The sequence below is a fragment of the Anabrus simplex genome, chromosome 7 (assembly GCF_040414725.1).
Source record: "Anabrus simplex isolate iqAnaSimp1 chromosome 7, ASM4041472v1, whole genome shotgun sequence".
Taxonomy (NCBI): Eukaryota; Metazoa; Arthropoda; class Insecta; order Orthoptera; family Tettigoniidae; genus Anabrus; species Anabrus simplex.
Genome location: NC_090271.1, coordinates 194,292,727 through 194,318,501, shown reverse-complemented (window position 1 = coordinate 194,318,501; position 25,775 = coordinate 194,292,727). Strand labels below are relative to the sequence as shown.

At 37.3% G+C, this 25,775-nt stretch overlaps 1 protein-coding gene across 3 annotated transcripts in view; it reads left to right on the top strand.

Annotated features, from left to right (window-relative positions):
* The window catches only part of LOC137501483 (transmembrane protein 18-like), a 62,564-nt gene that overhangs the window by 24,406 nt on the left and 12,383 nt on the right, over positions 1 to 25,775 (top strand). For all 3 annotated transcript variants that reach the window (XM_068228517.1, XM_068228516.1, XM_068228518.1), the window contains exons 2-4: positions 6,994 to 7,111; positions 17,313 to 17,367; positions 23,217 to 23,310. In XM_068228517.1, the coding sequence (XP_068084618.1) occupies positions 7,051 to 7,111; positions 17,313 to 17,367; positions 23,217 to 23,310 (210 nt within the window). In that variant the 5' untranslated portion in view covers positions 6,994 to 7,050. The remainder of the gene's footprint in view (positions 1 to 6,993; positions 7,112 to 17,312; positions 17,368 to 23,216; positions 23,311 to 25,775) is intronic.

Sequence of the window (25,775 nt, the reverse complement as noted above, 5' to 3'; positions counted from 1 at the left end):
TCATGTCCCACACGTGCTCAAAAGGACTGAGGTCCGGGGTACTGGCGGGCCATTCTAAGGTTGTGATGTCGTGGAGAGCTTCTCTGGAGATGCGTGCAGTGTGAACCCGGGCATTGTCCTGCTGAAACATCCCATTAGCAATGTTCGCCATCATAGGGACAACCACTGGATTGAGTACCCTATCAACGTACTGTCGAGCAGTCATAGTGCCCTCAACAAGCACTAATTGTGATTTTACATTAAAGCCAATAGCTCCCCAGACCATAAGGCTTGGTATTGGCCCTGTGTGCCTCTCGACAATAAGATCTGGGCGGCCCCTCTCCCTGGTACGTGGGCGCACACGATTCCGGCGATCACTGCGGGCAAGACAGAAGCGCGATTCATCACTAAAGACGACCCTATGCCATTCGTCGACCCACGTCGATCTTTCTCGACACCAGCCCAGCCTTACACTTCGCTGTTGTGGGGTCAATGGAACACCTTCTGCAGGGACACGGGCTCGTAAGCCAGCTGCACGCAGGCAATTACCAACTGTTTGTTGTGTAACGTGGGGTGCCACAGCTGTACAAATTTGTGCTGCTGTTGCATGGGGTTCCATCCAGGCCATTCAAATGATTCGGTGATCCTCTCTCACAGTTGTCTGTCACGCTGGGCCTGTGCCCGGTCTACGAGTGTGGGTACCTTCATTTGACCACTGCTGCCATACACGTTGTACCGTAGATGCCTTTCGGCCAACACGTGCAGCGACAGTCCTTAGCGCTAATCCAGCCTCACACAGCCCAATTATCCAAGCCCTCTCAAACGGCAACAGTTGTTGATAGCGCGCTCTTCTCTGTCGTCGAGGCATGTTTGACAGGGAACACTTCACTCACAGACTGCAAGTCAACTACGCTACACCAGAGTCCGTATACTGGAGTTGATTCCTTCGCGACCAATCACGTGGTGAGACCTGTAGCAACAGTTCAATGGGTCTGAAACTTTGATCATTTACATACCTGCATAGCATCGTTCCATATTTTGAAAATCAACACAAACGACCAATGCCTTCATAGTGTTGCAGTTTCCATTTTCTTAAGTGTATAAAGGACCCAGCACTCTATAATGGTTATAAAATAGAGATGGTTAACAAGGTCATTAACAAAGTGTAAATGAAACTGTTCACAAACCTCGTTACAGATAAAAATAAGAAATCCAAATTTGCAACTTTTACATTCACTAACCCAGCCATATACCACGTTACTAATACCATAAAAAACATGATATTAATACGGTATCGCTTCCAAGGCCCAAAATACGAACCAAAATTTTTTTCCGTCATTAAATGTTAAAATAAATAGCAATCAATAACAATTATCAGGAATCTATAGGCTTGTGTGCACAGAGTGCAATTATTCGTATGTTGGCCAAACTGGCAGAAACTTTCTTACAAGATATCTTGAACATGTCAATGCAGCGAAACACAAAAAAGCATTCTGCAATGAGTGCACACATGCAAGAAACTGGACACTGTTTTACAACTATTGAGAGTGATTTAAGAATTTTAATAAGGGTAGAAAGGGGAAGAGTAATGACGGAATTGGAAAATATGTACATTTACTTAGATCAACAATACAATAAGAACCTAAATTATTAAATTGAAATAAAGAACTCCCTCTTAGAACAATTACCAAAATTAATACAAATACTTGAGTCTGATATAAATAAATTCTATAATAATTTTAATCCAACAAAAGTTGGTAACTCATTGACGCAAACAAACTCATCTCCTTCCCATACTACCCTTAGGCAATCCCCTCCACCATCTATATTAGCTACCAGTGCACCGCTTTCCTTCGCTTACCCTTCCCACTCCCCGCCAAAACATAAGCTCACTCACACTCACTCGTTTAATACAAGGAGCACTAACGGAGCATCAAGCAGTTATCACAAAGTTGTGAGTAACACTAGACAATCGCGCAGCAGCAGGAATGGTAAGTGATAATTCTCTCACTAAGAAGTTTATACTGACTTATAGTTGAAGTCTTAAACATATTTTTAATTTACAGATATATCAACAAGCTCAATTGAAATCTGCAGTATCCATTTACAGTCTACTTCATATTGAATATCTCATTTTACTAACAAGTTCGTTTAAGAACAACAAGACTGATGTAATGATAAACATTTGGATTTTTAGCCAGTAAATATTGTACTAGTGTTACTTCAGTAATATTGGGAATACGACAGTGGTTTATAATACAGGCTATTATTAACTTCATAAAATGATGATTCAAGGACAATAATACAACTCAAAAATATTGAATCTATACAATTAGCCAGATCTCATACAAAGGTTTCAAGTAGATGGTTAATAGATGAGTTTCATCTATAAGTTTTTTAAAAGATAATGTTAATGCAGAGATTTTAGACAATTGTGTTTATGCTTAAAGACACAACTTTTTACTGACACATGATCAGTAAATATTGTAAAATTTCTCACCTACGCTTGTAAAGCATATTTTAGCTCGATAGAATATGTTCATGATCTTATTAAACCTTTGAGTAAATGCTAGTTGGCTTATGATGGTCACTAAGAGGAGCGAAACATGTACCATGTTAACAATTTAATAAGGATGTAATTCTACGTTAACTTATGATCATTAATAAAATTATAAGAAACTTGTATCACTAGTGACATGTAGGCGGGCATTTTATTGTATCAGCCTGAAGTTTTCACTGACAAATGGAACAAAGGGAATCACATGCTCTGTCAACACTGTGCATTTAGAGCCCTCCATTAATTATGACCAAGCTCTGTTCGCACCTCAAGGATCATACCACCCCAAATCATTACAGAGCCACCTCCAAATGGTGTATTCTCAGGGATATTGCAGAGCTCATAAATTCTTTCTGCTACTACTGGAGAAAATATTGCAACTCATGTGAAGAACACCTTTGACCACTGCATCTTTCTTTTTTTTTTTTTTTGGCCGTAATCCTCATTAAGAAGCAAATGTATCTATAGACTTTTCTCTGAAATTATTTAGAAAGAAATTCTGGTGCTGGCGTGCAAATTAATCATGCTGATTATTTCTGGGGTATTAGCTGCTTGCTAGAGGCAGATCTTCTTGACCTCGAATTGGCTTCTAGAAGTTTTTGTGTTTTTTAACCATCTTGAGATGATTTATAATTTGGACTGCGGCAGTGTGATGATCACGCAAGACCTGCAGTTGTAGGTCTCCAATGGCCTGAGCCAAATAGTCTCTGATAAGTACAGAGCTCACGGAATTGTGTTAGACCATTCTGGACACTTCTAAATGAAGCACCAAACATATTAGTAACCCAGCAAATGTTTCATCCTTTTTTTATTAACACAATAGCTCTCGCAGCATCTTCACGGCTTAGAGTCATTTTTATTCAACAAATGTGAAAGAAAAACTGAAGAAATTTTGTTACTTGTGATGAAAATTACCCCACGTATCGATAATCCAACAGTAGCTTTTGCTTTGGTATCATAAAATCTTTTTAAAAAGTTTTATTGCCTATAGGTAGAATAATGTCTTTGCTTAGCAGTTAAGGTTGAAAAGTTAATCTTTTTGACATTTATTATCTCTTATCTTTAAAATTGGTGAAGACATGTTACTTGCTCCTGTATGTTAGTGTTTATCTCTTTCCGATTCAATTTTTACAAAGTGATCCACTTTTCTTGCCAGTTGGTGGGATGTAAAACCAATCTACTTCTTCCTCCACCACTTTTCCCGCACCCTGGTAGAATGTCAGGTGGAATCTGTGTTACACATGTGGACTTGAACTTGTTTTATAGCTGGATGCCCTTCCTAATGCCCACACTATGTGGGTGAATGTATTCACTATTACATGCTTCTGTTGTTGAAATCTAAAACCAATAATATTATTAATTAGTGTCTTCCTCTGGATTTCAAGACTGCAGGTTTGAACATGGTGGATATAGTTGGATTTTTGAAGGGAGAAAGACAGCTGTTCAACAGTTCATGTACAATGTTGGCTTGTAAAAGAACTCTGGTGACACATGTAGTGTTTACCCAATAAATGTAATTAAAATTTTGCAGTTGCTCCACGTGTAGAGTGCTAGTTTCTCGACCATTTGGTAAATTAAAAAAAAGAATATCAAAATTAACATCCAGGCAGCGTGAATAATATCAGATAATGTATCCAACAGGTAGGAGATACCAAATAAAAGTTTATGTTATGTAAATAAATGGACCATTTCAAGTAGAGTATTTTAACTGTGTATTATTCTCTAATAGTACTATGCAGAAAGAAGCTAAATCAGTGTGTAACAAAGTTAATGCAGTCTAACCCCTAATTTTCAAGGTTTGGTAGTCTGCTCTGTTAGTGGTGAATAGTCTCTGAATTCAAGTGATCATTGCAGGTCTCACCACATACAATTCTGTTTTCTTCATCGTAGAATTTCAGGTGTTAGATACTTCATCAACAGAGCATTATGGTGAGCCATGTTAGTTCAGTGGACAGATCAAATTAAATAACATGTCGTGACTGACTGACTGATTCATCATTGCAGAGTCAAAACTACTGGACATAAAGAAATGAAATTTTGGGGATACATTTATATTAGAGTGTAAGTACTCACTAAGGGAGGATTTTAGGATATTCCCGTGCTAAGCGGGTGAAAAGGCAGGTGAATTGTTTAAATGAGTATATCTCAAAAACTTAAAAGTTTACAGACGTAACAATTGGTATTTGGAATCTCTTTTAAAAATAAAGAAACACGTATCTTTTTGTTTGCGGAAAATTCCATTAAGGGGGGCCAAAAAGGGGTTGAATACATTTTATGAGAATACTTATATCTCAAAAACTGAGGATGTTACAGGCATGAAAATTATTTGGAATCTCCTTTAAAAATAAAGAAACACATATTTTTGTTTTTGGAAAATCTAATTAATGGGGGGTGAAAAGGAATGACAAAGGGGGGTGAATTTAAAAAAAAAAAGACTATATCTACAGTATATCTCAGAAATGTAACATGTTACAGACATGGAAATTGGTATTTGGATCTCCTGTAAAAGTAAAGAAACATAGATAATTTGTTTTTGGAAAATTCACTTAAGGGGAACGGAAAAAGGAGGTGAATTTTTAAAATGAGCATATCTGCAGTATATTTCAAAACTTAACATGTTACAGATGTGAAAATTGCTATTTTTAATCTCTTTTAAGAATAAATATACAAGTTTTTTTTTCGAAAAAATTTCTTAGGGTGGAGGACTGAAAAGGTGGTTGAATTCTTTTTATTAGGGTATCTCAAAAACTGAAGATGTCACAGACTTGAAAAATCAGTATTTGGAATCTCCTTTAAAAATAAATACATATTTTTTTGTTTTTGGAAAATCCACTTAAAGGGGGGTGAAGGAATTGAAAAATTAGTTGAATTCTTTGTATGAGGATACTTATATCTGAAAAACTAAAGATGTTGCAGATATGAAAATTTGTATTTGGAATCTCCTTTAAAAATAAAGAAATACATATTCTTTCATTTTTGGAAAATCCAATTAAGTGGAGGGGAGTTGAAAGAATTGAAAAATTAGTTGAATTATTTGTATGAGGATACTTACATCTAAAAAACTAAAGATGTTATAGACATAAAAATTGGCATTTGGAATCTCCTTTAAAAATAAAGAAACACACATTTGGGGGGAGGGTGAAAAAAGAGTTGAATTATTTTTTATGAGGATACTTATATCTCAAAAACTGAAGTTTTTGCAGACATGAAAATTTGTATATGGAATCTTGAAGAAACTCATCTTCTTTTGTTTTTGGAAAATCCACTTCAAGGGTGGAGGTGAAAATACGCAAAGAAGAAGTTGAATTTTGTTTATGAGGATACTTATATCTCAAAACTGAAGATGTTACAGACGTGAAAACTGTTGTTTGGAATCTCCTTTAAAAATAAACACGTATTTTTTGTTTTGGTCAAATCCAGTTAGGGGCTGAAAAGAATTGAAAAAGTGGGTGAATTTTTAAAATAAGTACCAGTATATGTAAAAAACTTAACATGTTACAGACAAGAAAGTATTTCAAAAGTCCTTGAAAAATATAGGAGCATGTATTATTTTGTTTTCGGAAGAGGTACTTAACGGGGGTGAAAAGAAGTGTTGAATTACTTTCTATGAGGATACGTACATCTCAAAAACTGAAGATGTTACAGACGTGAAAATTGGTATTAGGAATCTACTTTAAAAATAGAGAAACATGTTTATTTTTGTTTCCGGAAAATCCACTTAGAATGGGGTGGGGAAGGACAGATAAAGGGGTTGAATTCTTTTTATGAGGATACTTATATCTCAAAAACATGGAAATAGGTATTTGGAATCTCCTTTAATAATAAAGAAACTTTTTTTTTTTCAATTTGAGAGAAGACTGTTTCTCACATGTACAGTTCTATGTTGCATAGTCATCTTAGCCCTAAAATGCAATACTACAAACGTGGTTTATAAAGAGTTTCTGAGGTAAATGAAACTCAATTTTTCTGTGAGTTTTAATACTTTAGGGATTTTCAGATATGTCTTAGTACAGTACCGAGGAACGATTACTGTTATCAGATTACGAAATTGACGCAAGCGAAGCCGTGGGTAACTGCTAGTGAAGTATAATGGTATTGTGTTCATCTAGAAAACTAACAGGATTCCAATTTGTGTTTTGAAGGCATCCTTTTGCCTTAATCCTCATTAAGAAGCAGATGTATTTATTGACTTTTCCTTTAAACCATTTAGAAAGTTGCTGATAATTGCTTTTCTCAGTAGGTTGTTTTTGACATGATAGTTGAATGAAAATTCTGTCTTAAAATTTTACTCAGTGGAATGGAGAGCATATAGTCAGTAAAACTACAACATATTTTGTCTTTTTGTATGGCTTGAATCATAAATACAGAGGCTATTTGTAAATTCAAAAATTTACAAGGTAATGAGATATTTTTATAATGTCCTCCAATTAAAAAAATGTTATTTTTCTTTTTTCCAGGTTGATTGGCATGATCCTTGGCTTGTGGGACTTATCTTGTTCCATATCATAATTACGATGATGACACTGCTTACAAGGAACCACAGCAATTTCCAAGTGTTGCTGTTTTTTACACTATGTGAGTAGTTATTTTTAACTTTTATGTACGTTCAAGAAAGCTACTTTAATATTCAGCTGAATATTTATATTAAGACTCATTGCTGTTCATTAAAATAATAAAACCTGAAAAAGTTGCTGTATGTTGTTTATTTTCACATTGTACTTCATGAGAGTAATTGGTGCAACCATCTTTGACATCTATAAGTTGGTGTACATGCCAAGGCATTGAATCAGATAATGAATTGAGTCCTGTGATATATCCACATGCATCCCAAGTTCATCAGGATTTGCTGGTGGCTGAGTGAACCATTGCAACTATTGTTTGAGCGTGTCCCAGACATTTACATTAGGTAACAAATTGAGTGATCTTTCAAGTCAAGCTAGAAGTGTACATTGTTTTTATGAAAGGTGCGCTTTGAAACTGTCAAATGCAGTCTGATGATGTCCTGCTAAATTATGATCTTTGATGCCTTAAAAATACTAAATATATGGAAGGACAACCAGCTTCAGAATGGTGTTTACTTAGGTGGCACTTATTATAATAGAACTAAATTGTACAAGAGGTGGTATACTGCTGTATGCCACATGCTGGTACAGTATACCTAGGGACTGAAAAAATTAGCATGTATATTTATCAAAATTTGCATCTGTTTCTGTAAATTTAGTGTTTATTTTAAATAGAAACTTGTAGGATTCTTTTCTCTTTTATTCTAAAATTTATTGATTTAAGGACATGACACAATATTTATTTATTTATTTATTTTATTTATTTCATACCACCAACAGAGATGTTTCTCCAATTACAGGTGGCTTAGTCACTATGCATTAATTATTAAAAATAACAAATGTCAGAAAGAACTTAATATCTAATAATAAAAATATACAACATTATTAACAAGTAGAGTAGCAAACGGAATTTACACATTAATACTTTTTCAAGTTTGAATATACTTAATATCTAAAAATTAATTAAAAAGTAGACTTTTTCAGGTTCGAAGTGGACTTAAGACCTAAAATACTTAATATCTAAAAATGAATTAAAAAGTAGAAATACAGAAATTTAAAATAAATTAGGAATTAGTATCTACAAAAGAAATAACTCCAATCGTAGACTGACACCAGTTAAAGCAACTGACATATAAAAAGAAAATCATGGAAAGTAACGCATGAAATATATGTGTTTGGTAAGAGATGAGTTGTGGCAATCAGTATGAACAGCACATTAGATCTTGAGTACAAATAGACATTAGTAATGACCATTTATTTGCAGTTTTCCCTACATTTTCTTTATCTATATTTAAATTATATAAATTTAAATAAAATAAAACACTAAAATGAAACACAAATTAACCAAGAAATAAGTATAAATATAGTATAGTACATATATACACCTATAGGGTAAACCTTCAGAAATAGTGAACTGAACTCAAAGTGCCCAGCATAGTGCGACCATTACTTCAACTGTGTGCCTTCTTCAATAATTTTACATAATAATTGTATCTAACAACAAAGTATAGATCAATATCAGGAAATTTATGGACTGTGACGTTATAAGTAGTGCACATTCTGAACAGTGGTGAGCTTCTATAAAATACTGTTTTAGAAATCAGAAGAAACAAGAGATGTCTGTGTCTTAAACTTCCATTCCGGGTATTGAACGAGAATTGTTGTAGAAAGTAACTGTTATCTACCACATTATTGATAACTCTACGGAGGTATTTTTGATCATTTATTATACGTCTGTTTAATAATGAAGTGAAGTTAAATTCTTTCAGGAGATCTTGATAGTGAATTATGTCGCTAGGAACAAACTTGTTATATTTTTTAAAGTAAAGATAATGTAAGAAACATTTTTGAACTTTCTCCACATGGTTTTGATAAGATTTATAAATGGGAGACCAAATTACCGACGCGTACTCAAGTTTGGACCTCACAAGTGCTCAAATCTACAAGAAAACTAACTGTTTAAATGAAAGTATTGTAAGAAGTTTTGCATTGCTTTCCTTCATGTTGCACCCTCTGTCTGTAACCACTACTCTGCAATGCAGTAAAACATGCTCACTCAAGTATCTCTTAGGGAACTATAACCAGACCAGATTTCTTTTTGTGAAAGAATTGATGCACCAAACAGTTTCTCAAGCCCAGCTACTGTCCAGTTATTCAAGATGACATTTTTAGAATGCAGATCTCTATCGACCACAGTACTACCGCTAAATTCTTCTTTTTGAAGTTTTGTTTTGACTACACTTTTATTTTGTTTTCCTTTAGGTTATCTATTCCGTTTTTGAAGTTTTGTCAAATATTAATTCAAATAAACTGATATCGTTTGAGTGCTCTTTTTCAAAATTCAATGATTCTGGGTGTAATCATTTCTGTTTACTTTAAACTTATGCATTTTTGTAAAATAGTGTTTTAAGTAATTAAAGTGATTACACCTTAATTTCAATTGATCTATGCATGTTATTTCATACTGGCATCTCTGGTTCTATTTGTAGAATTTTATGAACATTGGCCTATTATTAAAGTGCAGCCCTAAATCATGCGTAAGGTTTCCAATGTGACTCCCGAGCCCTTACATTTTGGAAACCCCCTGTGCCAGATCCTTCTCTGTGTGTACTATGATCATCTCCGTATTATTCCCTACAAATTCTGGCTATGACACACTTGCTGTACTCTGTTCAGATAGGATCAAGAACCAAAACAATGTAAAAGTAATTTTGGATCATAATAAATAAATAAATAAATAAATAAATAAATAAAGGACAGATAGCATTTTTCTAATCTCAACTGTTTTGGGAAAAGCACATAACACAGAACATGTGGCAAGGATAACAAAGAAGTCACATAGCATGGTGGTAGAGGCAAGAAATAAGAATATGCTGATAGACAAAACTATCCTACAACAACTGTGAGCAAATAATTTACATTTAATTTCCTGTAATACACAAAAATTTTCAGCATATAATAAAGAAAAAACAAATATCAGTGCTGTAATAGAGAAGAAATATACAAACGTATGAAACACAGCAGCTGTGATAAATTAAAAAGAAATGAAAACTCTACAATTAATACAACATGCAAACATTCAGCTTGTAACGGCACACCAGTTGCGGAACACCAATCTCATTGGCCGAGACTTGATATGCTGTTCATTATCAAACATTTCTTCAAAATTGCCTAATGTGAACAAGTGGTGAAGATAAATATCACAATGCTAACTCTGTTGGGTATTGTAGTGAACAGTGATGTATTACAAGATGTACAATATTATAGGGCAGGATCCACCTTTCAATACTCCGTAATAAGATGGTAAAAAGTAGTTACAACCTGTTTAATGGGACCGGTTTCAACACATTTTAAGTGTCATCATCAGCCAATTAGCGAAGATCTTAAAACAACTAGCACATTGAATACAGGCAAAAAATTAACATTGTATCATAACGTAGCAATTCAGTAAATGTTCAAAACACAATAATCACAGTCAAGAGAGTAAACAGAACATCACTATCTTGCACCGAAAACAAATATAGCTGAAGTTCATAAGCAGGTCAAGTATGCACTTATGTAAAGTCGTTGCTAGGCAGGTCTTGTAGGCATTTGTTTCTCCGGCCGAAGAGCAAAAGGTGACGTGAATGAAGTCCTAGGAAAACAGTGTAGGATTTAATTTCGTCAAATTTCAAAGTGGATATATAGGTTTTTTTTTAAATAATTTAAAACGTTAAGAAAGAATAAAGCCAAATAAAAAATATATTTAAAAAATAGGAAGAAATAATGAAAGAAATACGAGGTTCAACTCGAAACAACTTGCCGTAGTAATTGATAAAGAAATGATAAATAGAGAAAGGGGGGACGTTAATTAGAGGGTGGTGATGGTGGTGGTGGTTATTGTTATTAGAGGAAATACAATTGGGCAACAATCCTTAATATAACACTAATTCGAAGAAAAAAGAAAGAGAACCGACACTTCGAAAAATGAAGATATCGGTTAAAGGAAGACAAGGGCCACGAAGGGCGTGAAAATGAAAGACTCCCTAGCCCTCGCAAACCTAATAGCATCGGGGTCGGAAAAGAACAAGAATTGACCAAGGGAGGTCGGACAGGATAGATGAAAGTGAGGAGCCTGGCACAAGTAAGTGGAAGCAATGCCAGGACTCGGCTAAGGGCCCCGTGGTCGTCAATCCACGTTCCGAAGTTCAGAGCCCCTGGAGGATGGAGGGTGGGAAGGAAAGAAAAATGGAAGGGATCCGATACTTCGAAAAATGAAGATATCAGCCAAAAGAAGACAAGGGCCAACGAAGGGCGTGAAAATGAAAGACTCCCTAGCCCTTCGGAAACCTAAAAGCGTCGGGGTCGGAAAGGAACAAGAGTTGACCAAGGGAGGTCGGACAGGATAAATGAAAGTGAGGAGCCTGGCACAAGTAAGTGGAAGCAATGCCAGGACTCAGCTAAGGGCCCTCGTGGTCGTCAATCCACGTTCCGAAGTTCAGAGCCCCTGGGGGATGGAGGGTGGGAAGGAAAGAAAAATGGAAGAGATCCGATACTTCGAAAAATGAAGATATCAGCCAAAAGAAGACAAGGGCCAACGAAGGGCGTGAAAATGAAAGACTCCCTAGCCCTTCGGAAACCTAAAAGCGTCGGGGTCGGAAAGGAACAAGAGTTGACCAAGGGAGGTCGGACAGGATAGATGAAAGTGAGGAGCCTGGCACAAGTAAGTGGAAGCAATGCCAGGACTCAGCTAAGGGCCCCCGTTGTCGCCAAACCACGTTCCGAAGTTCAGAACCTCTGGGGGATATCTTCATTTTTCGAAGTATCGGATCTCTTCCATTTTTCTTTCCTTCCCACCCTCCATCCCCCAGGGGCTCTGAACTTCGGAACGTGGATTGACGACCACGAGGGCCCTTAGCTGAGTCCTGGCATTGCTTCCACTTACTTGTGCCAGGCTCCTCACTTTCATTTATCCTGTCCGACCTCCCTTGGTCAACTCTTGTTCCTTTCCGACCCCGACGCTTTTAGGTTTCCGAAGGGCTAGGGAGTCTTTCATTTTCACGCCCTTCGTTGGCCCTTGTCTTCTTTTGGCTGATATCTTCATTTTTCGAAGTATCGGATCCCTTCCATTTTTCTTTCCTTCCCACCCTCCATCCTCCAGGGGCTCTGAACTTCGGAACGTGGATTGACGACCACGGGGCCCTTAGCCGAGTCCTGGCATTGCTTCCACTTACTTGTGCCAGGCTCCTCACTTTCATCTATCCTGTCTGACCTCCCTTGGTCAACTCTTGTTCCTTTCCGACCCCGACGCTTTTAGGTTTCCGAAGAGCTAGGGAGTCTTTCATTTTCACGCCCTTCGTTGGCCCTTGTCTTCTTTTGGCTGATATCTTCATTTTTCGAAGTATCGGATCCCTTCCATTTTTCTTTCCTTCCCACCCTCCATCCCCCAGGGGCTTTGAACTTCGGAACATGGATTGACGACCACGGGGGCCCTTAGCTGAGTCCTGGCATTGCTTCCACTTACTTGTGCCAGGCTCCTCACTTTCATCTATCCTGTCCGACCTCCCTTGGTCAACTCTTATTCCTTTCCGACCCCGACGCTATTAGTTTTTCGAGGGCTAGGGAGTCTTTCATTTTCACGCCCTTCGTGGCCCTTGTCTTCCTTTGGCTGATATCTTCATTTTTCGAAGTATCGGATCCCTTCCATTTTTCTTTCCTTCCCATCCTCCATCCCCCAGGGGCTCTGAACTTCAGAGCGTGGGTTGGCGACCACGGGGCCCTTAGCTGAGTCCTGGCATTGCTTCCACTTACTTGTGCCAGGCTCCTCACTTTCATCTATCCTGTCCGACCTCCCTTGGTCAATTCTTGTTCTTTTCCGACCCCGATGCTATTAGGTTTGCGAGGGCTAGGGAGTCTTTCATTTTCACGCCCTTCGTGGCCCTTGTCTTCCTTTAACCAATATCTTCATTTTTCGAAGTGTCGGTTCTCTTTCTTTTTTCTTCGAATTAGTGTTATATTAAGGATTGTTGCCCAATTGTATTTCCTCTAATAACAATAACCACCACCACCACCACCACCACCATCACCACCCTCTAATTAACGTCCCCCCTTTCTCTATTTATCATTTCTTTATCAATTACTACGGCAAGTTGTTTCGAGTTGAACCTCGTATTTCTTTCATTATTTCTTCCTATTTTTTAAATATATTTTTTATTTGGCTTTATTCTTTCTTAACGTTTTAAATTATTTTAAAAAAAACCTATATATCCACTTTGAAATTTGACGAAATTAAATCCTACACTGTTTTCCTAGGACTTCATTCACGTCACCTTTTGCTCTTCGGCCGGAGAAACAAATGCCTACAAGACCTGCCTAGCAACGACTTTACATAAGTGCATACTTGACCTGCTTATGAACTTCAGCTATATTTGTTTTCGGTGCAAGATAGTGATGTTCTGTTTACTCTCTTGACTGTGATTATTGTGTTTTGAACATTTACTGAATTGCTACGTTATGATACAATGTTAATTTTTTGCCTGTATTCAATGTGCTAGTTGTTTTAAGATCTTCGCTAATTGGCTGATGATGACACTTAAAATGTGTTGAAACCGGTCCCATTAAACAGGTTGTAACTACTTTTTACCATCTTATTACGGAGTATTGAAAGGTGGATCCTGCCCTATAATATTGTACATCTTATTTCTCTATTCAATACGGAACAATAATGAAGTTTTTAACTTTAAAAGTGATGTATTACGCATGCTTGAAGCACCTGTCGTGTGTTCTGTAAAGTTTTCTCTCAGGTGAACAGTGACCATAGGCGTTAAACAGAGTCTAGCAATTCGTACCAATGATAGACACTTCCCATTATGAACTTTGCTAATGAAACATCAGCTTGTTCAAACATATTAATTCAAATCTTTTTCAGATTAGCCTGGACTGAATAGCTTAGGTGATAGAAGTACTAATCTTATAGTGATGATGTTGTATATAGAATATTTTTGGACCTGCTCCTGCCAGTGGCAGGAAGCTGAAACTTCATTAAGAGCCCATCATATACCAATGGAGGAAATGTTTGCTTCGAGTAATAGAGAAATAAGTACACGTGAATAATAGAACAAATGGCCGGAAAATTTAAGTTACTTCGAGATACCCCTGAAAATTTGAGTAATGGAGGTCCGAGGCATCGAGGTTCGACTGTATTATTATTCATAGGTATGTGTCATATATGAGTGATTAGGTACTTTTTCTTGTAAACATTTTCTTTTTTTTAAGTTTAAGATTTTAAATGTAATGGTCAATTCACATTGTAACTGTAGATATGTATGCCTTTTATCCTGTCCTTTTTTCACTTAGACCGTGGCGCAATATATGCGATGAAATCCAAGAATTAAAATCTTCCTATTTTTGATTTCTAAAAGTTGGCAGCTATGCTATAGTTATCTTTTTTTTTTTTTTTTTTTTTTTTTATGTAACATTACACCAAATACTTCATTTTCCAATCGATAACTTAACACACAAGTAATATATACAGGCTGGGGAAAATAAATTGGCCCTGAAAAAATTTACAAGACTAATGCAGAATTTATGGTTATGAATTTCATGTTTTTGGTCCGTATTGAACTGAGAATAATATATAAGTAATAATAATAACGTAAATGTTTCCACCTTTTCAATACAATATATTCACAAAATTACAAAATTATACGGTACTAGTTTCGACCCATCTAGGGGTCATCATCAGCCGTATTGGAGCAAAGATCATTTGTGGCGAAATCCTAAGACAATATTATTTTAAAGAATAACAAGTGAAATGAGATGTTATGGTAATAGTTAATAATACAAGGAATATACATACTAAGAGGTTTTTAACAAAGAATAAAGTATAAATGGGGTGTTGTAAAAATTATAATCATGGAAATCAGTAAGTTCTTGTATTGAAATGAAATATGGCTTAGGAAGAGGGCTTAAGGTGGGGCTGAAGGGTGCGGGAGAAAGTTTAATTGTCTTGGAAAAGTACCTTTGATTAAATTTAGGATTGAGTTTAGGTTGGCTGCATTATTGTTTCTGAGGAAATTGATAAATAGATCGAAGAGTATGTTGGGTTTCTCTGAGATTTCATTGAGATTGTGACTGGCATTAAAGTATTGGTCTAGGTGTATGTAGTAATTTTCCATTATGTTCAGTAAAGGGCCCTTGTTTGCTAATACGAGGATGTCCATGTCTTGTTCAATATTGGTGAAATTATGGTTATAATCTTGCATGTGTTGGCCGATGGCTGAAAACTTGTTGTATTTTATCCTCGTATTAGCAAACAAGGGCCCTTTACTGAACATAATGGAAAATTACTACATACACCTAGACCAATACTTTAATGCCAGTCACAATCTCAATGAAATCTCAGAGAAACCCAACATACTCTTCGATCTATTTATCAATTTCCTCAGAAACAATAATGCAGCCAACCTAAACACAATCCTAAATTTAATCAAAGGTACTTTTCCAAGACAATTACACTTTCTCCCGCACCATTCAGCCCCACCTTAAGCCCTCTTCCTAAGCCATATTTCATTTCAATACAAGAACTTACTGATTTCCATTATTATAATTTTTACAACACCCCATTTATACTTTATTCTTTGTTAAAAACCTCTTAGTATGTATATTCCTTGTATTATTAACTATTACCATAACATCTCATTTCACTTGTTATTCTTTAAAATAATATTGTCTTAGGATTTCGCCACAAATGATCTTTGCTCCAATACGGCTGATGATGACCCCTAGATGGGTCGAAACTAGTACCGTATAATTTTGTAATTTTGTGAATATATTGTATTGAAAAGGTGGAAACATTTACGTTATTATTATTACTTATATATTAATGCAGAATTGACACTTTTTAATGAACAGAACTGCCCATCACAGAAAATGCTGGAAACCATTATTTCGATGCACGAATTAGTTGCTGTCACATGTCTGCACGTACGTATCTCCTGAGTATGCTGTATCATTATGTGTGAGTGAGAGGAGCAGATGTGTTTAGTGACCAGTTGAATGCAACACAAAATGGTGCTCACAATGGAACAGCGCGTGTTCATTGTCGAGTGTTGTACGAAGCACGAGTCATAGAAAACTTCTGCGGAACTGTTTGCGCAAGAGTTTAAGACTGGAAGTGTTATGACAAACCCTTTTTTTTTTTTTTTTCCTAGTGGCTTTACGTCGCACCGACACTAATAGGTCTTAAGGCAACAATGGGATAGGAAAGGTCTAGGAGTTGGAAGGAAGCGGCCATAGCCTTAATTAAGGTACAGCCCCAGCGTTTGCCTGGTGTGAAAATAGGAAACTACAGAAAACCATCTTCAGGGCTGCTGACAATGGAATTCGAACCCACTATCTCCCGGATGCAAGCTCACAGCCGCACGGCCCCTAACCGCACGGCTAACTCGCCTGGTGGCAAAACCTCTAGGAAGTCTGCAATGCAAAACTTGGTGGCAAAATGGCGTGAAACGGACTCTGTAGCAAATAAAAACCATAACTATCTGAAAAACGTTTGAACACCAGAAAACATTGCTTGAGTGAAGGGAAGCCTGGAACGAAGTCCGACGAAATCTCAGCGCCGTTTATCTCTGCAATTTGGAGTTAAGAGATCGTCATGTTCAAACATCAGAAAGGATCTATATCTGTATACCTACAGATTTACTATTGTGAATGCGTTAAAGCATCCGAACGAACCTTGGCGTCTTGAGTTCTACCTGTGGTTTCTGAGTGAAGGGGAGTCAGTATTTTTGGATCCTCGGTTTTTCATTTCTTCAGGTGAGGACATTTCTACCATCTTCTGTTATATTCATTAACAAAGGTCAATTCGGCGTTAGTCCTATTGTAAATATTTTCTATGCCAGTTTTATTTTGGTCTCCCGATACCGTAATACACAAATAACAGTTGCACACACATTCTGATACAATTCTCAGAAGCATCTAACTGCTGGGATGGTTTTGTCATATCGCCTGGCTTCCCACACTGTAGTTGAGAGTCAGAAGTTTGTCAGCAGCTCAACGATAAGAAATTTCCTCATAAAATGAGAGCACTCTATTATGTTAGGATTTTTCAACTTTTTGTGCATCCTATTTCTACTGCCTTCCTCTCTTGTGTGTGACCGTTTTAATTGTTGTTGCTGTATGGAGAAGAATTTTATGTGCTATTAAATACTGACCTCTTTGATATTCTTTTACAGTGCTACTTGTTTACTTCTCAGAAAGCATCAATGAAATTGCAGCTAACAATTGGAGGTTAGTAATATTGTAGTTATAAATCTCTTTACATCATTTTTCTCTAAATAACCTTTGAAATATATTAAACAGTCCTTGGAATGTTGTGGAAGTTTTGAAATACTTGTTTATCATTCATTTGATCAGACACATTCAGAAATATTCTTGAAAATTTATGTCAGTGTATTCTGTCCACAATTGAAAGACTTGTAGATGAATTAATTGCACAAGAATTGCAAGCCAGGTTTCATCATGAAATCATATGATATGGCAGGTGAGTTGATATTCTCGATGTCCAAATACCAGTTGCTTATAATAGAAGCTGACATCTTAGGTATATTCTGTTTTTGTTTCACCTTCTGTACAGGCAATCGGAAAAAGAAAATCCATCGCTGGTCTGTTCAAGTAAAGTTCAAGAGAACCTTGTATCTGTTTCACATTTATTTTTAGAAACTTGCCAACGGTATAAACAACCAAAAGTTAAAGCAATACTGCTTCCTCCCAGTCCTGTGGTGAGAGTGTGGCGCCGAGAAGATAATGTAGTTGCTAATGCGCCTGGTCAACGGTAGCGAGCTCTTTGCGTCTGGAGGTTATATGTTTCCGCAGCAATGAGTGTTCTGTTCTGTCGTAGATACGATATGGCTGGGCAGACCTGAACGATCGCTTCATTCTGAGGAATTTGGGAACTATCCCAGAGTCTGCATCGGAGAAGAAAAGTCAGTAAAGACAAGAGCTGCGCCTTTTTCTTATGTAGTTTCTCGAAGTGACGAAGTGAGTTTGAAGTTTCCTCCCTGTAGAGGCGATTCATATAGCAGTTGAGGCTTTTCTTGGCCAGCATTAGAAATCATGTCTGTATTTTCCAGGCCTGTAGGCCTTGGTCCAGGTGCATATGATGGTCCTGACGTTTCACCAAAGACTGCATTTGGCATTTTCTACCAAGACAGGTCAACCAACTTTGGGTTCTTTAGTGCTTCAATTATTGACCAAAGAACAGCCAATCAACCACCACCTCTCCAGCATGGCAGACCAATAGGCGAGCAGCACGCTGTTGCCTGCACTATCATTGGCCAAAGAACAGCCAATCAACAACTGCCCCCCACCGTGGCAGACCTCAGACTGCACTAGATACTGAGGTGGAATTGTGACACCACTCCATTCCACTATGAGCTCCGCAGCCATCAAAGTCAGTTGGAACCCTTGAAAATGGCCGAACACGGTCTTCGGTGAAACGTCGGGACCATCATATGCTCCTTGTTCATGGCCTACAAGCCCAAAAAATACAGACATGATTTATAATGCCAGCCGTGAAAGCCTCAACTGCTATATGTTAGATCTATGTTTAGAACAAAGGTTCGCGATGTAATCAGTAACAGAGATTTGCGTAGGTTAAAGTCTGTTAAACCCGCACATTGCTGGGACTTGGTCAGTTTCATAACAAGAAAAAAAGAAAAACTCACTCGCCTACATAGATGGAACCAGGCATTGAAAGAACTTTAGGAGCTTCTCTATGCAATCAAGTATACAGATGAAGAAGCATTTTGAGATTGCAGAAATATGTCCTTGGTCTGGGTCTTGCGCTGCCGATCTGTCAGTTTAACCTGGAAGTAATCTCAAAGAAAGATTCCAGTACTTCAGCACTTGAGATATAAATATAGGGCCGCTGTGAACGAGTAGTAGTAGTAGTAGTAGTAGTAGTAGTGTCGAATGTGTGATGGGTGTCAATGTCAGTTGGGGAGTATGATGGCAGTAGTGCAGCTGTCATCAGAGTTGTTATTGGAATATGACGAAGAGTAATGTTAAAGTGTGGTCGCTATTGTTTAGTGATGCTGTGTATTCTGCTGAGTAGTTCACTGTGTAGTGCGGCCACGTTGACTGTGGAATAATTGAATTGACTGTGCTGATTATGAGAGTTACCGGACCCATCTGAAGTAGAGCCAAGGAACAGTCGCCGTGTGTTGTGATTGCTAGCAGATTGTGTGTTCAAGCTGTCAGTCAAGACTACTGAAGTGATCACTGCTTCAGATAGACATCACCTAGCTTGCCACTCACTGTGAGAGGGCTAGAGACTAAGTAATTAGCCGCTAATTAAGGAATTGGGGCTATTCATTCTCAAATATAATTGAGTGTATATATGTGTGTGTGTGTGTGTGTGTGTGTATTGATCGGGTCATCCTACATTAAATTAGATCAATAAAACAGAGAGTGTTTTATTTATAACACTATATATAGTTCCACATAAAATAACAAAGCATAAACAGAGAGCTAACTAAGAGAACAGTAATATCGTCTTTACTTTGATAAATAGCTCTGCAACAAGGGATGGAAAAATGGGCACCTCTCAGTCATCAATGATCCGGACAGTTTCCAAACTGTGCAACTCCTAGACAACATTTTCAATTGGAGTTGAATGCATGGAGTGTTCTTGGTGGCATGGTAGGCTCTGCATCATCGTTATTCATTGAGCTCATTTCTGAGTGCTGGGATGAGTGGCTCAGGTGGTTGAGGCGCTGGCCTTCTGACCCCAACTTGGAAGGTTTGATTCTAGCTCAGTAAGGTAATATTTGAAGGTGCTCAATTACCTCAGCCTTGCATCTGTAGATTTACTGGCATGTAAAATAACCCCTCTGGAACAAAATTCCAGCACCTCGGCATCTCTGAAAACAGTCAAATGTAGGAGTAGTTGGTGGGACGTAAAAACAATAACATTATTATTATCATCATTACTGAGCGTTGTGACCCCATTGCTATAGCACTGCTATCCTGTATGGCCCTCAGCTCTCCTCAAGGTGTATTGGAGCAGCAAGGTGGTAAATGATGTCATCCATCCTATCCATTTGCTGGGAGGCCATCCCTAACATCTCCTTCCATTTGCTTTCCCTTTCATGGCAGTTTTCTCAAGATTATCTCCTGCCCACCTCACTATATGGCAATAGGAAAAACTGGAGAATTCTTTGATCAACACGAAAAGATGGGTGTTTAGGGATGAAGCTCTGCAGATAAAATGTATTCCAGAATGTTAGTGGAAGCACCCTTTTGCACACTCGTTGTCATGATTGGCTGAATGTATAAGTATTTTAACAGCTGCCTGTGGTGAAGAAGCCAGAAGCAAGGCTCTGCATGATAATGCAAATATACTCATGTAAAGAATGATACTGCAGGAAGTACAAAATCTTAATGCATCCACCATTCTTTTTGAACTTAATAGCTCATAGCCTTTGTGCATCTGAACAACTACCTAAAGAAAGGGATGGGGTGCAGAAATTACATTCCAATACTTTCTTTCTTCCAGAAAGCAAGATTTCTCTGGACTGACATTATATTATTTGTCAGTTGCTGACAGAGGAGTGTAGCTGCTGAAGAAAAGTAAATCATGGTTTGCATTATATTTTATTTCCCTTTTATATTTAGCATCCAAGCTGACCTTTATATTGTTGTTTTCAAATGGCAGGTGATTGGATTCATTCCATTAATCTTTTAGTTCCCCATTAAAAAAGAACACTTCATATCCTTCTTAGTATGGTCTTATTTTGGGCATGTAAAGGGGATATCTTTGTCCATTGTCATATTCTACTGAAATGACTGTTGTTTTCTAAACAATCTTGTATTCACTGAAATTAAACAAATTCTGTATTTTACTAAACTTAACAATTACCTTCTCATACCTTTTACTTAATTTCCTATCCTTGCATTGATTCTTACTGTCAGTGCCGTACTGCTAATGCTGTTGATATTCACTACTAAAACACTCTGTGCTCAAATTGTTTACTTCACATGATCTCCATCTTCCTATGATGAGTTCTCTAATTCCAATAATCGTTTTGACATAAAAGTCGATGTATATTTTACAGTACTTTTCAAAATTAATTTCAGGTAATTCTGTCTAGTGTTTTACTATTTGCTATTCAGTAATGATTCACAGGTTAGCAGTTATGAGTTGTAAGACAGCCATGGAGACTGTATTCATTATTTGAAGAAAGAACAACAGGAACAGTCAGTGTTATGTTGTATATAGGTTTACCCAATATTGTCAGTACATGTGCATGTGTGGTAAAGGTTGTTGTTTTGATTTAATTTAGGGGTATGGAACTTACCAGACATTGGCTCCATGCATGTATTGTGTATGCATGCTTTTTTCTGTCTGATATCTGTATCATAGAGACAGTTGGAAAGAAATTGACTATGACCACACAGACATTCCTCCCATTGAAATCGAAGAAACCTCGGAAGACCATTTCAAACATAGCCTTGAGTGGAATTCAAACTCACTTAAATCATGAATTGTTAGATGGTGGTCATGATTAAATACAGGGAGGAAGGAACCAAATTTGATGCATCAAATCTGAATTCTTTACAATATATAGCTGTACTGTAACAGTTTTGTTAAGCCTTTAAAGGGAGTGCAGCTTATGTTTGTAAATTTCGAGATTATTAAGATTTCCAAATTAGCCCGCCTAGTGGCCATGATCGTCAAGTCGTGAAGTCTGTATGGTCTGACACTGCGGTTAGCCGGTTCGAGTCCCGTTGCTTGAAAAAAATTTCACCATCAGATTGTTGGCCGGCAGGGTAGGATATGTGGTGATTTACAATTTCTAATCACTAGGGTGCATACCAAAAGCCTGGATTCGATTCCAGACCTCTCTAAAGTGTTGATTTCTATCCATGTAACAACACAGTGTGTATCTTGCATTAAGATTGACAACAAAATGGAGTTTTTAAAATCGTTGCACTATATGTTATAATAATGCATTGTGTACTTAGTATTAAGGCTCGCAACAAGTGGACTTTATTTTGCCAGTGGTTTTACGTCGCACCGACACAGGTAGGTCTTATGGAGATGATGGGATAGGAAAGGCCTAGGAGTTGGAAGGAAGCGGCCATGGCCTTAATTAAGGTACAGCTCCAACATTTGCCTGGTGTGAAAATGTGAAACCACGGAAAACCATCCATAGAGCTGCCGACAGTGGGATTCGAACCCACTGTCTCCCGGATGCAAGCTCACAACCACGCGCCTCTAACCGCACAACCAACTTGCCCGGTAGTGGACTTTTTAAAATCATCGTGCTATATTTTAATGAACTTTTAATTTTCACAACACACCATCTCTTTTATGCATCAAATTTTTCTATTTTATTTGTTAGCCAGCCGATGATGGTCCAACGTGGACCGAAACATGTTCTGGTGTTATAAAAATGTCCTTTCATTATTTGTTAATAGGATAAAGTCTTTCTTAATGGTGTATTGAAAGGTGGAAAAATATAATTTTCTCTTAGGAGTAAATTTTTAATGCGATTGTATGGTGTGAGGGCATATGACGCTGTTGATGGTGATTCGTCCTTCGAATGGAGACGTTAAGCCTTGAACAGACCTCTTGGTGTTATTCGACAGGAGTGGCCTATGTGCTGGCACCAGGTTTCACCCTCTCCCTTCCTAATGTCATCTCGTTAATTCTTCTGATGAGGTTGACATCAGAAAGGACATCCAGTTGTAAAAACTCGCTACGAAAATTCATCTTACTTCATACCCAACCCTGTTAGAGAATTCGGTGCATGGGTTGGATATTATAGATACACACATACATCCATACATACAATAAGATTCCCAAATTATAGTCAGTTGTCACTTCCCAAGCAAGGTATGTTCATAATTTGTATTCAGATTATTTTCATCAACCTAGGAATGCATACTATTTGCAGTAGAGAAAGACAATTTCTCACTTCAAAATCCATTTTCCACTTGCTTCTAAAGATAGGCCCACCTATATTCTGTCAGTTTTAAACATAATATGGTTTTATTTTAAATCTAATTTTTAATAACATTTGAAATTGTGTATAAGTTATTTGATTTCTTATGTCTGCATGTGTGTGTTTCAGCTTGTTCTCAAGACAACAATACTTTGATTCTAAGGGGATGTTCATATCCCTTGTGTTTTCTGTGCCAATCCTCCTGAACTGCATGATTATGGTGGTAAGAATCTTTTTCCTCCTGTACAAAGAACATTGTGTTTTATATTTGTTATGAATAGAGATGTGTGGATGAAAGCCTACAATGTTGGCAGCCCTGAAAATGATTTTCCGTGTTTTCCCATTTTCGCACCAGACTGTACCTTAATTAAAGCCACGGCCAATTCCTTCCCACTCCTAGCCCTTTCCTATCCCTGTCGGTGTGACGTAAAGCACATTATAATTTTTTAAAATTAAAAAATTTAATATGTTGTTGGTGCTTCATTTTTAGGATCATGTGATATAACGTACTGAATGTGTTAGATTTGCCTGATGACTCAGGTGCATGTCTGTAAGCATTATAAGTGTAATTAGGTAAGAAAGGCCCTAAATATTTAAGAAATAGATATTTAAAGCAGGAAAAATTAATGAAATAGTTGCTAAAAGAGACAAAATTACAGAACATTATTTCTCTTTTAATATCCTGTGTGTGCACCTTATTCCTTACACGATACCATAACTTCCATTATCTTGTATTAATCAAGAGTTTGGGAATGAAACTTTTCTGTTGATTGTCACCTCATACCGGACTCCATAGATTAATGGGCAAGGGTTGGACAGACAACACTATTGAGAGTTTCTGTCAATGGTTCATTCAGTTTGCCACTAGAGAGAGTGAAACTTCTACCTCGTGTATACTATTCCGACAGAACCTCATTTAAACAGTTTCATGGGACTCAAGTCTTACTTGCGCTCGAGTTTCTGAATCTTCTTGTAGAACTACATTTACCATCCTGGATCATACTCAAAGTTAACACTTTCTTTTGTCGTTCACTGATTAATCAACACTATCTGGAACTTTCTCTAAAGTTTTGTAAGTGTAACGATATAGAGAGTTTGTCCGCCTGCTGGCCATGATTGTTATGTCGTTGAAGCTTAAACACTCTGACACCGTGTTTAGCTGGTTCGAGTCCCATTGGTTGAAAAATGTCACCATCAGAATGTTGGCCGGCAGGGTAGGGGAGGTGGCGGTATACATTTTCTAATTACTAGATTGCATGTCAAAAGCCTGGATTAAATTCCAAACCTCTCCGCAGTGCTCATATGGAGTGAGGGCATATGCCGCTGTCAGTGGTGATTTGTCCGTCAGATGGCAACACGTTAAGCCTTGAGAAGACCCCTTAGTGCTATTCGATAGGAGTAGGCTATGTGCTGGCACCGGGTTTCACTCTCTCCCTTCCTACTATCGTATACCATGCCATTCATTTCAACTTATTAACTCCTCTGATGAGTTTGACATCAGGAAGGGCATCCTGTCATAAAACCCTCCACGACAGATTCATCCCGCCTCATACCAGACTCCGTAGAGAAATGGGACAATGGTTGGGCAGACAACAATATTGAGACTTTCTGTTAATGGTTCATTCAGTTTGCCACTAGAGAGAGTGAAATGCATTTATTTCTACTTCCCCCATTTGGAGGCTGCTGTCTATAAATGATTAGTATACCATGTTATATCTATTACTCAGTAAAAATTGAATCAATCAATATTTTGAAACCTATGAGGAACTACTTATAGGGCAAAGATGTAGCTAAGGGAGACTGCAAGGAGTATAAATGATTTCTATTGTCAACGAGCCTTTCAAGGCCACTAACCCAATGTCCTTAATAAATTTGTTATCCAATTAAATATCTTATAAAAGTTATGAAATTTGTGCCTCTTGCTCCTATCATCAATCCTCATACAGTACTTCTATGGAGTCTTGATTTCCTTCACAGAAACTGATCCATTGTCATCATATTCATCAGTTCTTTGAAGGAAATAATTATTCATTGGTAGTTTTAACATGTTTTACATTACTTTTGTATAAGGTTGAGTATAGAGAACCCTTTAAAATAAAAACAGTAAAACAACTTTTATAAAAATATAAAAGTGTAAAATTATTTTACATTCTGGATTGAAATTATACGGTAATCTGCATAATTTGCCACTTGCACTTACGTACCTTGATTATTTGAAGCACATGGTTGCAAAGCAATTTGTCATAACATGCTCCTACACAGTCAAGTAGTGTTATTATAACAACTTCCAGAATGGTAATTCTCATTGCTAATTTTTCCCTTTTTAAGTTATGTTGAAATTCAAAAAGAAATCAAAAAAAGTACATTATAACTAGTAGATAAGGTCTGTTGATGTTGCTAGAAAAGCACTGAAATGACAGGTATGGCTGTTATGCTATTCTTTTTCTTCTTATGCCATATCATCAGATTTCAGCTGTCATCAGGGCAATCTGCTGCCTATTTCGTACAACTCAGAACAGTGTGGAAGTGCTGGTTCCGTGCTAGTCATGCAAGTTTAACCAAGATATTCATCTTCATTCACTGCCTCTTCTTCCTTAAGTTTTACCTTGGATGATAATTTGAAGGAGCTGGTATTTGTTGTTTCTCATGTGTCCAAAATACTCTAGTTTTCTCCTTTTGGTGGTGTGC